This window comes from Montipora foliosa, chromosome 6 (assembly GCF_036669935.1).
Source record: "Montipora foliosa isolate CH-2021 chromosome 6, ASM3666993v2, whole genome shotgun sequence".
NCBI lineage: Eukaryota > Metazoa > Cnidaria > Anthozoa > Scleractinia > Acroporidae > Montipora > Montipora foliosa.
This window is the reverse complement of record NC_090874.1, coordinates 3,734,346-3,751,845: the sequence shown is the minus strand read 5'-3', so window position 1 is coordinate 3,751,845 and position 17,500 is coordinate 3,734,346. Positions and strand designations below refer to the sequence as shown.

The window sequence follows — 17,500 nt, the reverse complement described above, 5'->3', positions numbered from 1 at the left end:
GATAAAAGTAGCCACAAACTCTCTCCTTAACTCCACTCCTCAAAATAAACAGTTACATGGACAGATACGAAACCCTAACTTGAAAAAAACACTTAAGCTAATGGTAACTCCATTGTTGTAAATATTTATGGACGCTTAGAATTAAGAAGATACTTCGCAACTTTTTTGACTTGAAAAAATTTGCACACCTATTTCATTGTATTGCAACCACGCCAATGAGGAAATTGCGTTCAACACTCAACTGCAAAAAGCTTCTAAGATGCAACCTAATTCCGAAACTTACCCACACAACTGAATTTGGTTTTTAACAAAGTCTGCCTCTTCATCTCCTCGGATTGACACCAGATCACCACCATATTCAGCGCATTTGTCTCTGGCTTCGTGCCAGGTCAAGAAATCGGTGTTAAGCTTGAAGCAGTAAACTCCTTGATCAGTTGAGAAACGTCTCCAGAACAGAGGACACACTGCGAAAAACAACATGGCATGATATTGACTGTGTTTACTATTGAAATCACATTTGGCGCTTTTTTTTTTTTGATAGAAGCATTGTCTTGATAATTTTTATTGGTTCCAAAAATTAGAAAAACCACGAAGACGTCGTATTAAAATAATCGGAAAAGTTTCAAATGCCGTTGGAACCCATGAATTGAAGCGTACGCGTACGACTCACGCATTCCTCTTCTGAATTTCTAAGACTATTAGTCATAATCCGAACTCAGCAGGCGATGTCTCTGAATACGACACAAATGTATCAATTAACTTTGGTTTATCGTGGCAAATGAAATGGCAATGTAACATGAACTAGGTGAGTTAGGAAACTATCACTCAAACTGGGCGGGGGAGGGTGGCTAGTCCTTCGTTTCTTGTTATAGACTCCCGAATGCTGTTAAGAGAAGTCATGAAGTTATTATCTCCCGAATACTAGTCCTGCTACTTCAAGGCACGCTGTACATGAGTTCTGTTGAAGGAGCGCCAGCAAGAGAGGTTCAGAGAGCCATGATTGGGGTTGAAAATTATGGTCCCGTCATACTTTCAAGCCTCAGAATATGAAGAGCTGGACTATTGGCAGTTATATTGCTACCATAATTTTGAATTTTCCTTCATTAACTCAAGAAACGTATGATGGCCGGGCTACTGTGAAATCCATGCTTTTTAGCGTCTTTCTCAGTAAACAAATTAAACTTTCATACATACTTTTGTTATTAAATCTTTTACTGCTTCTTCCTTTGCTGTTTTCGATGATCCATTTGGTGGTGTATGGTCCTCCATAAGCATCAGCGGCCTCAACATACATTTTCCTGGAAACCACGTTTCCTTGCCCAGACTGATGAACAATACGGACTGAGTTAATAGCAACAGGTTCGGGGAACTCATAACCGATAAAGTCTTCCCCAGCTCCTCTGTCGTACCATCCGTTCGGAAGCCAGTAAGTGTTGCTTTTGTTGTTAAAAGCACTTCCGGGGTCGTATCCGAGGTAACTGGAACTTGCGAAGGCCTTGTGGTGATCTGGTGTTGGGATTGCGTGCTTCGCGTGTTTGTCTGTGTAGAACTTGATTTGGTTGATTACCCACGATCTTGGAAGATGAGCTTCATTCACTATTCTCCAGAACCTGTGGCCTTTCGGGAGAAAGAAAAAATGTGGGTGTCTGGACATGATCATCAAGACTATCAAGATATACAAGATAAGCATTTTACTTTTCTCCTGGAATCTCAGACTGTTAGCAATCGCTTCTGTGTCACCCTAGCCGCGCGCTTGTTGACTCAAACGTGTTTTGTCACCCGTCTTTCAAGGCAGTGCAGATTTTTGCGCACATGATACGGGAATGTGTTACCTATGTGCCAATTTTAGCAGTTTTTGTGGACATGCTTACCTATATTCTCAGACGAGTCACACCAGTTGCAAGAATCTTTGCAGTAGTTATACATGAAGTGGTGGTTTTCTTCACAAAAACATGGATTTCTTGCTTTCAAGCAGAAGTTGTTTGCTCTGTCATCATCCATACAAACTCCTGTTAAGTGTGGAAAGTTAAACTGAAGAAAGCTCGTACAAATGCATGCCCAAATATTTAGTTCATAGAACAATCACAAAAAAAGGTTCAGTGGCATGGCCGTAAAAGCCAATAAAAAATTTAGGATCGCCTTAAAATCTCGTAGCATCTTCAAGCATAGCGCCATCCAATCAGGAGGAAATTTTTATGACTGTAAATTCCAAACTCCCAATTTCTTTATATTCGCTACTTTCCCATTCCCATAATGCAATACGTTTTGGGGGGTTCTTTGCTGAAAAACAAGTCGTCATTTACTCTTGGGACTGTATGATGCTTCAGTGAAATGGATATCCATTTTTTTAATGCAAATAACCCCCACCCCCCTTAGGCTTAAATAGTGCAGATTAGTACTGAACACTACAAACGATATACGTAGGGCGCATGAAGCGATGGGTCTGGCCTTAAAGTTGCTTGTTATGTAGTTGCCATTAAGTGGCACACCTGGGACTGTAATGGTCCATTTTAGTCACATCCTACAGTGAAAAGATGATTGGAGTTCCCTGCAAATTTTTCCCATGACAAAATGAGACAAAAGGAGAAAGTTACATGCTTGTTTCTATCCCGACGCGCAATGTGTATTTTGAAACTCCAAAATGGCTTATTGAGATTAGTTTTAAGACGGATTCCACCAGAATTTCGAGTAACAAGTGGACAAAAACCTAGTACCAAGATTATAAACATCGTATTGCAAACTTCTGTACGACTGTTTTAAATATCTTCTGAAAAAAGATCATTTCTAGCAACACCAAACGTCAAAAACAACTGCTGAACTTCGTAAGAAATACTTGAAAGTACTGGAGAAATGAAATTGATGATGAAATTTTACCTGTGTTTGCACAATTTCTCTGAACGTTGAGATTTAATTTTTCTCGTTGCCATGGGAAATTGTTTTCGGTGTTATTTCGGGCAAATATTTATATCTTTAGCTTTCAGGAAACGTAAAAAGGACTGTAAAATACTTAAAATTATTCTGGTACCAGATTTTTTTCCACTAAAAACTGAAATTGCTCGTTTTTCTACCGGATTTCGTCTTAACTTCTCACGGGTTTTCCCGCGCCTTATGCCGCGGCTGCAAGTGCTTGCGTTTCATTATGATTGGTGCATTTGTTCACCTAAATTTCATGTGATTGGCCAAAAATTCCTTTTGTTTTCGTATATCTGTTATCAAATAAACCTCCATTTTCGTTTTAATGTTAATACGTAACAAGGATTGAATGGGCTTGATGTAAAGTTCTATTTCTTCTTAAAGGGGAAAAAACTCACCTGCAGTGTTACTTCGCGCTGCGGAGAGAACAGAAAAATATAAAGTAAGAATTTTCATCGCTTATGATAAGTTTAAAACAAATTGATCGAAGTTACAATTGAAACGAATACTTACTGTGAGCCTTAAGTGAACCTATAGGGAAGATACAAAAAAAATGTTAATTAAAATCTGAAAAATGATTCATATATACAATACTCGACAGATAAGCTAAGAGCTGAACCGATTTTATGTCAAACTCTGCCGTCATAATTGACATGATTTCTGTTACTTTTATATTAGCAGTTTTTGTTTGTGACGTTTTTCTTAATTTGATTCTCGTTTCGTCGTCGGTTTTTGTCTCGTCGAAGCAGTTCAATCTTCCGAGACATACCTTGGGTAGAGGTCGATTTAGCCACTTGCGCCACTGAAAGGAAAAAATTTACACATTTTTCTCTCAGCATTATAAGCATTAAAGCAACTCAGTGCTTAGCTTAGTGGTGAATATTTGCCTTACTGCTTTTCGTTGTGATTTTTCCTGGTGTCTGGTTGATTACCGATCTCAAACTCTGTACTTTCTAATTTGCCAATGAGTGATACGATTGTATACCTTAATAGATTCTTACCAGCGGCGGCGATTAGGGCGGTAGCAGAGGCGGTGGAAGGAGATGGGTAAGCATAAGCTGCCGGAGCAGGGTAGGAGTAGTAGGGAGCAGGAGCTGGTGCAGGATTGAAGTTGTAGCTGTAACTTCCAGATGTCGCCTGGTATGGCACAGAAGCTCTAGCGGGAGCTGACTCCTGTACGGGAGCAGCTGGCGCGGGTGCTGGAGCTGGGGCTGGAGCAGCGGCAGCCGTTGCTTGAGTAGCGGCCACAGGTGCTGGAGCTGGAGCTGGAGCTTGAGCTGGAGCTGGAGCTGGGGCTGGGGCTGGGGCTGGGGCTGGTGCGGGAGCGGCAGCGGCAGCAACAGCAGCAGGAGCGGATGCTGGAGCAGGGGTAGAAGTAACTGACGCGGCAGCAACCGATGAAGCGGTATCTACAGAGGCAGCAGCGGGGTTCGCTGACGGAGAAGATGCTGGATATGGCATAGCTGATTTCACCTGACCTGCAGATGCTGTATCTGTATTGTAAACTGAAACAAGTATCGCAGGAACTGAGTGGCATTTCATGTAACCTTAATTGAGTTATATTACATCAGATGATAAGACAACGCAAACGTCACTTAAACTTAAATATTTTCGCAACCGTGACAAATATCCTGTTCACTTTCTGCAATGTTGTCGAAGTTCGGTGCAATTGGATTGGTAGGAACGTAGTTGGAGTAAACATGAAAGATTGACTGTTGTATGCTCACGTTATCGTGAAAACCCCAAATGTGATGATACATTGTTTGCAGAGACCCAGTCTTCGGTTGCGTTGCCGTTGCTGTCGCCATCTTGGTTCCTATGGCTCCCTACGATGATGACGGCGAACGCAATGCAGCGGTGATGATCGATTTTTGCGCTCGACGGAGGACAACTTACGTTAATCAGGAATCATGCCATTTGTCAAAATCAGTCACGCAGGAATCAGTAGATACCATCCGATTTCATATTTTGACCACCATTTTTGGTCATCTGTCTATCTACAAGGAGCACTTCACCTCGGTCTCATGCGAATCCAAATGAAGACGAGTAGCTCTGAGAAGGAGTACATGCGCAATTGGGAGCTCGTATTCCATGAGCTCTTCGTTTTCCTAATAGGCTTTTTGCAACAAACGATCACATGGTACAAAATCCGCCATGCTGGAGGGCAAGCTCATTATTATTCCCCCACTAGGACATTAAAACAAAGAGACCTGAACCAGACAAGCTTGACTTGCCTTTATTTTAATGTCCCAGTGGGGGAATAATAATGAGCTTGCCCTCCAGCATGGCGGATTTTGTACCATGTGATCGTTTGTTGCAAAAGGCCTATTGATGTTCTATCGTCAAACGCACCCAACTAATGTGTAATTAGTTAGTTCATTACAGATAATTACGATGACGGTAACGGTGTTGATGATCATGATGACCATTGAGTCTGGCAAGTTTTGAATTAACTGTCAAAAAATCTTACAAGAAAAGAAAACCCGATCGATTTACTTTCAGTTCTGACTAGAATGGGTACTTTATACCTGACAACCTCAGTGTTAACCCGCTTTGGCAGATAAACAACACTCTGTTTAGGCAGAGAATGACTGCTGGGTTAGGCACTGATCTCTAGTGAGTAGGTCCAAGCGCCGACTTTCATAAATTGTTTTGATGATACCATCTATAAACTTAGTAAAATTTTAGTAAGATCGTTTCAAGGACAGTTTCTGAATGAACAATTCTCGTCGACGTTTACATGACGTCGCAGCTGCATATTGGTGCCTTAAATTAAACTAATACCACGGAAGTTTTTTTCCAGTCTATTTTGCTTCTGTGCCAAACAATTGCAAGGCGGCAGGCCAAAAATTAAATGGCAACGCCACAAAACAGAATATCGATATCATTGATTAAATTAGGAAAACTAATCGTTATGCATGTCCGGCTCCCATTTTAGCACATATTTTTAAGGTACTGTGCATGACGACGACGTGAAATCACCAAATTTCAATGAGGTTTTGATGACAACGCGTGTATAGAAATGCTAATCTTTCATTCTATAGTTGTACTGTGCAACCGCTTGTACCCGATTTCTTTTTAGGATACTCTACCTACATTGTGCAATGATGATAGCGCAAAATTGTATTTTGAGGTGACTTTTTCGAGGACATCGCTAACTTAGATCTCGAAGTCCCTGTTATCAAGGCTAAAAACTAGAGTAAGCATGTTTATTGTGCGTAAAAATAAATACCTGCACTGTTGTAAGATGTACTAGTTTGTGCAGCGTACAGCGATCCATAGGACGGGTAACCTGATTTTAAGCAAATGAGAAATAACGGGTTAGAAGAGTATTAACTGATTCTGTAGAATTCATCATTAGGGCAGTTTTCAGTTCTCAAGAATTTTATTGTCAAGGTTTTAGATCATTGCAGGTCCATTAACGTTACTTAAGGAATAATACTCGAGAGAAACGCCTGAAAAAATCAGGAATAAATGGAATTTGAACCCACGACCTCGGCGATACCTGTGCGGTGCACTAACACCTGAGCAATAAAGCAAAGTTGGAGATAGTTAATTGGCAGAGCTCTGCACTGGTATCACAGAGGTTCATCAAATCCCATTCAAGTCTGAGATTTTCAGGTTCATAACTGCGATTAACCAAAATCTTGATCATTACAAGCTTCTTTCCGCAGTTCAATTATTTCTTTCATCTCACAGAGTAGTTTTGCTATATTTCAGTCGGATTCATTTCTTCACATAAATTTGGCGAAAAACCGGGTGTCGATTCATTTATCACTGATCCTCGAGCCCCAAAGCAAGGCCGTCGTATTCGCAATGGAATTTGTTTAGCAAAGCCAGTAATTTAAAAAGAAAACAACCTAGAAGAGACAAAAACCGAACGGTGCATATTATGTAAATCCGAAGTCAAGCTTAGAACACTAAGAAAAGCGATCGAAAGAAAAAAGGACATTGAAAAATGAAGTTTCTGGCAGCTTTAATATTCCTTCATTTTCAGTAAACCTTCATGAAGGGCATTATTTATTAACTTACTTTAAATTTAACAAAACATGCCATTGAATTAATTTCGTTAACTTTATATCTCTACTTCTCGATAGCACTTAATTCCCGCTTTAATGCGCAACTTTGATTTAATTCTGAGTGACTTGGGAAAGAGATCTACTTTTACAAATGCAGGTCGAAGGGCTACATGGTAAAGCTGTAGGAAAAGTCAATCTTGAAATGTTGAGACACTCTTGACTGTTCGCACAGCATGAGTTAGCAATGTTTTATCAACATGAAAGATTGTAGAATGAAATCATAATTTCTTACCGTTTGGGACGGTGTCTCTCTTGACATGTTTTGCTGCGATGAAATTATAAAATGAGATTAAAAAGAAAAAATATTGGTATTATTTGTGGAGGACTGAACACCGAACACTATTCACAAACAAAATTGTTTGGAGCCAAGGTTCAAGTTAGAAATGATAAACGTGACTTACAATTTTCTAGTTCTGTCATCGACTTTTAAGTGTGCGTTCGATTGACCCTATTAAGAATAAGAATACGTGGAGTGATGATTTAAAAGGGTATATTTGGCGTTCTGAAGCAACAAGGATAATAAAGATATGTTTAAAATAGCATTTCAGCAGGTGTTTAACAATTTTAAAGTGCCGGAATATCCGCAAAAACGAAGGATTTCTAACTTCTATTCCATGTATACCTAATCCGGCATACGGTCAATCGAACGCACCCTTAGCTAATCTGAAGGATAATTGTCTCTTCTTGATCATAAGAACTTCTTTTGACTTTGAGTGGCGCTGGACTAAGATTCGGAAACGCGGGCAACATCTTAAGCCATCACTGGTTTACAAATTCGAGACCTAACTAAAAACCTCGCAGTGAAAACGGTGAACTCCCTTTTCTTCGAACTAAATTTATGGAAAATCCTTCGCGTCTCACAATTAGCATTCAGAGGCACTCACAACTCCCTCAAGATTTCAAATGATGTGAAGAGTTCCGTCTCATAACGTTAACATCATGAACAGGCCATTTACCTACATTTTATCTTAAACCAAACTGAGATTTAAACGTTAAATCGCTAAAAAATCCGATAATCGTGTTCAACTGATGATTTTCATTCAGAATACTCACATTCTTTGTCATCTGTCCATTTTTCTCTATGCTTGTGACTTTTCGGTTTAATATGAAATTTACCGTTGACTGCAGAAAAAAGAAATAAACGAGGAAGAAATTTGACACCACAGACGCCATTGCTTATGAAATATTAATGCTTTAAATGCGAGAACAGACTGCTAATTCAGAGGGCTCTGAGCTTGAACTACTTGTAGCTTCGCTATCATAGTTTCACTCCCGCGTTTTTAATGGTTTATAATTTTACAGAACTAAAGGGGATGAAGTATAACACTAGAAGAATGAATAGGACGTTATGGCACCCTCTGATAAGTTGTGGAGATAACAACAGGTTGTAGAAGTGTGGTAAATTCTTTTAACAATTTGTCTTCTTTCTTGTTTTACAAGGAAACTTCAAAATTAATCTTGCTGTTGTTTTTTTTTTACCCTGCTCGGAAAGATCCCGCTCAAATGCATAATAGTAAAACGAAAGCCGTTTTTAAGACAAATTGAAAATATTTTCTCGTTCATGAATCAAATTCCAGAAATTGTGACATTAGCAAGATCCTTTGCGCGTATTTGTAACTTATAACACCTTACACTCTTACCTTGAAGTTCAAAGCACGTCGTGAAAACCAAAAGGTACGCGCACGCTCTCCACATCACTGTAAAATGTCATAAATCGTTTAGAAGATATCTTTAACTTTAAACGCTATTCTCGTGATCCAAAACAAGTCGTTGAGGAACAAAGGCTTGGCCACAGTCATGAATAAATCACAATAAATTAAAACCCATGACATGTACCCGAGGAATTGATAACAAAGATGAGCCTCTGCTCGGCTGGTCAGCGTCGTGTGTCTTCAAATTCGCCTTTTTGAAACCTGAAACGCAGTGTGTTGTTATGTGGGCCTGAACAGCCCATGACAGAAATAGAACTATTTTTACTATCGTAAAACTTTTAGAGCATAACTTCATTTTCTTTCCGCCAAGCATCTTCCCGATTGTCTCAGACACGAGATTTTATGTTTTTTGTTGTTATCAACACATGGATGGCGCAATTTTATTTAAATAGACTTTGCATTTTGCAAATTTATTGAACTTTGATGTGAAAGGATCATCCAAAAGTATCCTTTTTAATATTCCTGTCTTGGCCACTTTCTCAGATCACGGAGGATCCCCACTGATAAAAGGAGAATACAATGGCCTCAGACCCCGGCTTACATCGGTGGCGTCCTGGAACATTCTCAAAACAATCACGCTTATTGTTGATGCTCAGAATGAAACTCAGCTCTTTCACATGGGAGAGCGTAATCACTGGGCGGAGATTGCTTGGTATATATCAATAGAAACACCCGCGTTGTTAAAGCTAAATAAATAAATCCGTTCTGGTACCTGCATCTGCCAATCACAGAACTGCCTTGCGCAATCATATTCAAGATCATGAAAATAGCTTTGTTTCAATTTTACTCTGTGTATTATTTACACTTGACAAAAAATATCCCTTGACTTTTGACAAGCTTAACTACTACCTCCTTACGGAAGAAAGAAATTTTATTGTTTATCATTTTCATGAAAGATGTTCTGATCTAGGATAACTCATTATAGAATAAAATGTCTGAAGCGTCAGATTTCCTAGGGGAGAAGCTTCCACTACAGTTGCTTGCTTTCAGCATACTCAGAAATAAAAGTATCTTTATGAGGAAAAAAGGTTCTATCGAAAAAAAAAAAAGAATTCACTCTAACATTTACAAAGTTTGAAGTTATGTCAATGAATTAGAAGCTGTAAGAAATTGGAGGAAAAAAGCATAAAAGCCTTCTAATTAATTCACTCTAAAATCATTCCGACATAAGAAGAAATGCGATAATTTTCACCGTTAATAGTTAATACGTGTGCATTACATGATCGTCATAATTCTGCGATTCCTGCCATTATTATAGAGCGGATAATTTTGGAAGAAAAGACATCGTTGAAATAATCTCATAAATCAAAAAGCCAACAAGAGGTCAAACAAATGAGGAGGACTATATCGAGCGTTGAGCGAACAATCTCGTACCCATTCTTGCTCGTTCCACGTGATTAGGGCTGTCCTAGAATCAACATTTCTCTTGTACCAGTGCGTGTCTAACCAGGGGCTAACCCGGCCTCCATTGACGAGTAAAATGGCCTGGCGTTATACATAGTAAAACCTATAAGTGTCACTCTCAGGAGGGGATGGGTTAAGCTGCAGACTGCACATGAGCGCTCGAATGGAAGAGTAACCCTGAGAAGAGTCAAGTTACTTTGTTACTTTGGTTGCTTTGCATAAACACAAAAATGGCATGAAAGTTGTTCTAGCGACCACTGGTTAGGAGGAACGAATATTTTCAGGGATGTGATAAGCAAGAATAAATTGTTTTGTTTTATGGAATGCAAATCTGAATTATTCACCTGGTCTTTCAGAATTGGCGCGAGAGCGATATTCGGATGGCAGTTTGTAAATCTCTTTTAATTTTTCTCTTGTTTGTTAGTACTCTTAAGATCCTGGGTAGACGGTATGTGCTACCATGAAGTTACAACCCCAAAACAGCACCGCGGTTCAATGTAAAACGAGACCGACAAAGTTTCCCTGGCAACGTCAAAATCATTATGGCAAAGTAACACGCAGCCTGCGAATACAGCCGCCTCTCAAGCTACGGTTACCGATGAGAGGCGGTTGTATTCGCAGGCTAAGTAACACGCGTCTAACACGAACCCCGCAATCTGAAGTGTCCTTGCAGGCGCACAAACGTGGCAACCGGAAGTAGCAGCCATGGACAACTGATTCGGCCTTATAGGGCGTTGTAAGCCCACATTTCGAGCCCCGTACGATCTTCCGGAACGTGGAAAAACGCTGTTTTTTGACCGAGTTTAAGGGCCAAATCAATACTGTGCATTTCTTTGCAGTTGGACCTGTAAAAAAGGTTTCCCATGGCATTTATAGCGATGCGTATGATCCAAACACGGATGGGTGTGCCACTTTTAAGTCAATATACTAGAAGCACAATAAACACATATCTAACACCACACGTAGATTTCAATAAGACCAAAATAGCAGTCAATGGTTGCTGCCACTGCCCAAAAGAAACAGAGAAAGAGACAAGTACTTAACAAGATGGAAACCACCAGGAAAAAAACAGGGAGAAAACCTTCTGTCTAATGTTTATTACATTTTTAAAACTTTAAGCCTGACATACGCAGTCAAGTCCTCCAATGAGATTTATACGGTGGTGGCACAGCCCGCTCTTTATTCAGTTCTCTATAGAAGGGGATCACTACTGTAGCATGCAAAGAACTGAAACAAACTCTCAACCCGATCAATTTCGGGTACCCGTTTGGCTGGATACCCGCTTAATCGGCTATTATTAACCCACTTTTCTGTGTCAAACCAATTTGTCCATAATATCAGGACAAGATGCTAATTTCTAATTCGCCGAATCTCGGTCTTTTCTCCGAAATAAAGTTTATTAAAAAAAGAAAGAGTTAAAGGCGAAAAAAATTAGCTTGTCAGAACATTGCTTATGCAGACGGTATTGGGTCACAAAGTACTTAGGTAATAAATAATGAGTTGATGTCAGTCCGGACTGGTTTATTTGAGAGGTTCAGTTCTATATTTTACCCAACAATAAGGCAAATTTTCTAATACGAAAGTTTTCTGGATATGAAGGCTCATCTGTTTGGTTTTGCGTGTTTGATATTATGGGAATTATCGACACCAAGTCAAGGAAGTAAGTGACATTTATGACTTAATTTCAGGAGTTGTTGTTTTGAAAATTTGAGGTTGCGTGTTCGGTGAAGCATTTCCATAACGCAAAACAATGAATCAAGGCACATCGCATGGTGATCAAGGCAAAATTGGTCTTGTGGTTATGATCAGAAAGAGACAGATAACTATGTTTTGGTTGGAGACAAAAGAGCCGGAACGTTCACCGTTACCTACTAGAAAAAAAGTTAAAAACATAAATCAATTTTTACGAACTAAAGCGACCTGCACTACAATTTTTTTTCCTTGTGAGGTGTCGCGCCTACATTATCGGAGTAGCAAGTTGTATAGCTTTCGCTTCAACGGACGTTTTATTGCCACACTGGCTCACTTAAGTTAAAGAGTAAAAATAAACAATTTTAACAGAAAGCGCTTCACTTTGAACACTCATCTTGATCTCGAATGTTCACAAGGGTAAGTATACAAGCAACCTAACTGTTTTGACTGGCGTTTTCAACTTTTTCTTTGTATCATTAAAAACTCTCGCAGATATTTTTAACAATGGTCTAGAAAATGTCACCAAAATTGTCAAGTCGATATAGTTAGTGGCAAGGGGGGATTGGTAGGACCGACTCAGACTGTCACACTTCCGTTTTTAGCAAAAAATTATCGAGGTCATTGCAAAATAATTCCATTTTGGCTAAATTCAAGCTGAAGACAACTAGATTGGGGTTTATCGATCTTAACAATGCACCATATTTAGCAAGTTTATAAATCTGTATACACGGTTGGTAATCAAGGGCACCCCCCGCAGGTGATAGCTCGAGGAAGCTAAGCTCGTTGGTCGAGTCCCTTTACTCCGGGGGAAGCGACGGAGGGTATCACGAGATTTTTGAGCTTCCTGCCATACTTGCGTGCTATTAATTCTCGCTATAAATCAAGCCTTTTCATTGAACACCGTCGCGCGCAGCCAAGTTTTTTTAAGGTTCTAGAAAACGCGGTCCATTACAGGATAATAATTACGTTTAACATGGCTGAAGGTCAATGTAGTAAGATGGGATAGAACAGAGACACCAGGTCAATAAAGTCATAAAAATTATTCATATCATCTTGAGGCGGCATTTGGGACTACCAGGTTATTGAAATCTGGTTATACCAGAGCCTATTGCGACTCTATTTTTATCTGGCATAACAGTGTAAAATGTCTATCTCCACAGCGCATCACTCTAATCCGTCACAAAATCTCACCGCATTGCATAAAGATCAACATTCCGAAAACAAAACATCCAATAGTGAACCCAGCACTTTCAAGAACATCACCCTGCGAAAAACGGCAACTTCTCTGAAAAAGCCTCAAATACCTCGTTCAAACGCTCCAGTTGTGCGTAATGCTCTGGCATCTTCAGTTAATACACCCGCGTTGAAGACGGGCGCGTCAACACCAGCACATGTCACGGAGCCACAAACACAAGTGCAAGCGACAGGGAGGGCCATATTGGTTCAAAGTCTCCATGATGGAGTTAAACACGTCGTTCAAGGTTTCATTCTTTCTCGTACTGAAATATTCTCTTATTGTAAATATCTGACGAGAAAATTACTTTTCACTTTTAGTTCCGTTGAGCGCAAAACATCGATAGTATGCAATGAATAGACCATTCAGACTTAAAGTATTCGACAGCTACAATCTTGGACAGAATAAAAAGAAACAGAAATGCCCCCTCCCCCCCCCCCCCCAAATCAAGGATGAAGCCGCGTGAAGGCCAAAACGCACCATTTTCCCATCACTGATTTTGGGGGGAGGGGTGGTCTCAATTTTCCATTTAATTTGTCCAAGATTGTAGATTTCGGACAGACATCATTGCTTAACTATGGCCGACTTGCCTGAAGAATGTTGAACTCTAACCTTCTGTTAATTCCTGTTTTAAACATATCGCCGGTTTCTTTTGGTCATTTTCCCAGGTACACAAGTTCTCAGTAGTTCAGTTCTTAAGTCATAGAATGAAAGACAATAAAATGAAACTTTATATCTATGTTAGGTTCAGCAGACGGAAAGAATCCTGTAATAGTTATAAATTCAGAAAGGTCTACAGACAAAGGTATGCTATAATAGTGACCGATTTCATGTAAAACCTATTTAGGTCATTGATGAAAAAAAAATTATCAGTATTAATTAAGCACTCACATATCCCAAGTTGTCAGTTTTAACGCGACATATGCACGGCTTTGACGTAACTCAGTGGTTAACCATGTCATTGTGCATGAAAGTCTCCCACAAACCAAAATGACTTCTTGTGTTATGTATATATTTTTGTTTTTCCACGCATTTGCTTTGGCCGCAGTTTTGTTAGAATACAGTGGATCTTATTTTCGTTTCTCCTTTGGTTTCTTAGCCCATTGACTCCTAGCAATGGGACTCGGACTTAATATATTTTACTATGTCTAACGCCAGACGATTTTACTCGCTGATGGAGGATGGGGGGGGGGGGGGGGGGAAAGGGAGGGTTCAGGAATCAATAACAACAACAACAACAATAACAATACTTTATTTACCCACGCTATATCTAGGAGTGATAAAAACTCGTTAAAACATGCGCGTGAAACGGAAGGGCGTTGAAAATAAAAGAAATAGTTTAAAATTACCATTCTAAAATCTATCTAAAAACCTGCTTCTTTAAAAGACATTTAAAAGTTGAAATATCTTTGGCGTTTCTAACATACGTAGGCAACGAATTCCAAAGTCTTGCTGCCAAAAATGAGAATGACTTATGGCGCCATTCTAGATTAAAACTGGGTAGCATTAAAAGTGTCCCCGTCCCTCTTCAATTATAATTACAGATTTTGATCTTAAAAAACTCCTTTGGGTTGATAAAAGGTGGCAAATCTATTTCTACCTCTATCCATTTTTGCACTACTAAGTCATTTACACCTTCACTTTAATTTGATAGGCTCTTTGGATCCATTTTCTCAAGATTGCCTCGACGCACATAACAACTACCGCGCTAAACATGGCGTACCACCGCTTATGTGGTCACAGGACCTAGCTGAAGGCGCGCAGGCCTGGGCCGACAAACTGGCATCAACGGATTCATTGCAACACGATCAAGTCGCTGTCCAAAATCACAGGATGGGTAAGTTATATAATCAACAAGCAATGGCATTTGGCACAGTGGTGAGTGAGATCACTCGCCTCCCATTAATGTAGCCCGGATTTGATTTCCGGACTCAGCATAATATGTGGGTTGAGTTTGTTTGCTCTCTACTTTACTCTGAGGGGTTTTTCTCAGGGTACTCCGGTTTTCCCGTCTTTTCCAAAAATGACATTTGATTTAACCTTCGTTTATTTCATATGATTTGATTTACAGCCTCTCCAATCATTTGAATATCACTCCTGCTCAACTAAAGAAAATCAAGACATTAACATCCAAGCGGTTTTCAATTGAATGTCGTGAAACAAACCCCAAAGTAACTACTTCGACCAATCATAGCCTGGTGCAAACAGCGCAATGAACCAAACTAAATTTGTAGCAAAACCATGTAATTCCATGCAAATTCCTGAAAACTAATTATCTGAGCAGCAGTTTGTATTTAAAGTTAATTCTACTGTTTAATAATTCATCAACCCCGTTTGTATTGACGGGGGTTACGTGAGAGTACATGTGACTCAAATAGCACCTACTGATTGGTCATAACTTCGATGAATAATTAATTAATTTTACAATTATTATTGTTATTATTATTATTGTAACCCAAATGATGCACCCTAAGCTAAAAAAACAGATTTGTGTCTTATACTTATCTAACCGTACCGGATTTTGTTTAAAGTGTAATATCCGTTCTTATTATATAAACACCAAAGAAATGTCAGGTGAGCTTTCGCGCGAAAACACTATATCTTCACATGTTAAGATAACATGTTATCTTCACACGTGAAAAGATCACTGTTCCTATGGCTACATATAAAAATTGCGCCTTTCAATATTAAAGTGAAAAAAATAAGAGGACGTGTAGCAACATTCCCCATCGAGGAAGTCTGACTTCCCGGCGGGATGAAGTTGATGGGATCATCCCGCCGGGAAGTCAGACTTCCTCGATGGGGAATGTTGCTACACGTCCTCTTATTTTACATCTTCACGGAAATGGGGATGAGCGTATTTTCTATTCTTCAAAATAATCACGGACACAATCTCTAGGGAGACCAATAACGTCGAAAATTGAATTTTCATAGTTACTGTGATTTTGAGGACGAACAACGAGGTAAGTGGATGCAGCCCACAATTTTTTTTCCTCCCCTTAGGTGAAAACCTTGCGTATTTTCAACCACCTGTTCCAAAGTGCGAAGGAGCGATGGTTGACAATTGTGTCAATTGTAGAGAGATGGTTCAACGCTGGTACGACGAGGTTAAAAACTATGACTTTGATAAAGGAGTTCCAAAGAAAAGCAACGCACCATATAAACATTTCAGTCAGCTCATCTGGGCTAACACAGCAGAACTGGGAGTTGGGACCGCGGTTAGTAAGCGGTATGGCTTCATAACAGTTGCGCGGTACAGGCCCAGTGGAAACGAAGGAGGGTCGGAGCAATTCACAAAAAACGTTCCCCCGGAGGGAGGTACGCTTAGAATATTTTACGCAATTATTTGTTTCATAGTCTGTGAGTGAGTCAGCTAATCCTTCCAGAAGCCAATAATGCGATGGTGTTTGTTTCTTTGTAACCTGGGGCTTTTCCAGGAAAATAAGTACAAATCTTTGCTGCAAAGTCTTTGCGCGCTTAGCTCCGGGTTGCACTAAGAGGGCTGAGGTTTGCTCTGTTAATGTACCTCACAGACAAATCGCTAAGATGACTCCCTTCCGGTAGTCGGCTTCTCGTGTAGAAGGGTCAACTAATGAGAAAAGTGACGCGCAAAGGAGGGCATCCAATTCTTCAAATTATGATTTTCTGATTTTTAAAGGTCCTCTGCCATCTCTGTCTCCAAGACACGACGAGAAAATGACGGCTAACGCAGACTTTAAACCCGCTAGCCTCACTTCCGGTAGCACACTCGTTTCAAACTTGGCACCGACACTCAAAGCAACCCCAGCTACAAGTGTTCTTCCGTCGAAAAAAACTAACAAAGTAGTCCCAGTAAGCATTGCGGCTCAACGCGCAAAGCCCGCAGTAACTGTTCCCGCCAAAAATGCATCAACCGCAATACAAGCCGCACCAAAACAAGTGGGCCCTAAAATGGGCAATCGTTCAACAGCCAGTCAGCCAATCACCAATAGAGCACATGCCAAAGGCGGATTTGTGCACACGCTGACCGCAAATGACGGGACAAAGGCTCAGGTGTACTTAAGCAAAAATGGAGGTCATGCGGGAATAGTGTTTAGAAACAAAATATTCAGAGGTAAGACTGTGAGTATTTTTTTATTCCACATTGGTCGATGATTACCCTCGCGAATCCAGCGACCAGCTTGTATCAGATTTATCAAAGGAGAAACTGCTATGAAACTACAAGACTTTAAGATAATTATCTCCATCCGAAATGTCTTATACACTACCAGGTATCATCTCACTCTTATTCTTGCCAAATTCAAGTATTGTGACGTATTTCCGTTCCCTGTACTTTTCGCAATCGTTCCCAGGCCTCTCGCGAGTCAAGTTTAGTTGCGTTTTCTTGTCGTTGAACGCAAAAATCAATCTTTTTGCACCTTTTCCGTGACGATAATTTTTGAAACCCCTCATTCCACACATTAATGCTTTACCAAGCCTAACACGCC

At 40.0% G+C, this 17,500-nt stretch overlaps 2 protein-coding genes across 3 annotated transcripts in view; one reads left to right on the top strand and one right to left on the bottom strand.

The window, feature by feature from the left end:
- Positions 1–8,791, bottom strand: part of LOC138006358 (uncharacterized) — a 13,932-nt gene extending 5,141 nt beyond the window's left edge. Inside the window, exons 1-11 of one of the 2 annotated variants that reach the window (XM_068852631.1) lie at positions 8,633–8,791; positions 8,046–8,114; positions 7,225–7,257; positions 6,146–6,205; positions 3,915–4,418; positions 3,683–3,715; positions 3,427–3,444; positions 3,312–3,329; positions 1,872–2,009; positions 1,195–1,617; positions 284–464 (exon numbers count right to left, since the gene is read on the bottom strand). In XM_068852631.1, the coding sequence (XP_068708732.1) occupies positions 284–464; positions 1,195–1,617; positions 1,872–2,009; positions 3,312–3,329; positions 3,427–3,444; positions 3,683–3,715; positions 3,915–4,418; positions 6,146–6,205; positions 7,225–7,257; positions 8,046–8,114; positions 8,633–8,687 (1,532 nt within the window). In that variant the 5' untranslated portion in view covers positions 8,688–8,791. The remainder of the gene's footprint in view (positions 1–283; positions 465–1,194; positions 1,618–1,871; positions 2,010–3,311; positions 3,330–3,426; positions 3,445–3,682; positions 3,716–3,914; positions 4,419–6,145; positions 6,206–7,224; positions 7,258–8,045; positions 8,115–8,632) is intronic. The other variant, XM_068852632.1, reaches the window with a different exon arrangement.
- Positions 8,792–11,616: 2,825 nt separating this feature from the next.
- Positions 11,617–17,500, top strand: part of LOC138008544 (uncharacterized) — a 6,642-nt gene continuing 758 nt past the window's right edge. The window contains exons 1-6 of the mRNA XM_068855863.1: positions 11,617–11,768; positions 12,961–13,281; positions 13,780–13,839; positions 14,689–14,871; positions 16,038–16,352; positions 16,693–17,127. Of these exons, the coding sequence (XP_068711964.1) occupies positions 11,702–11,768; positions 12,961–13,281; positions 13,780–13,839; positions 14,689–14,871; positions 16,038–16,352; positions 16,693–17,127 (1,381 nt within the window). The 5' untranslated portion in view covers positions 11,617–11,701. The remainder of the gene's footprint in view (positions 11,769–12,960; positions 13,282–13,779; positions 13,840–14,688; positions 14,872–16,037; positions 16,353–16,692; positions 17,128–17,500) is intronic.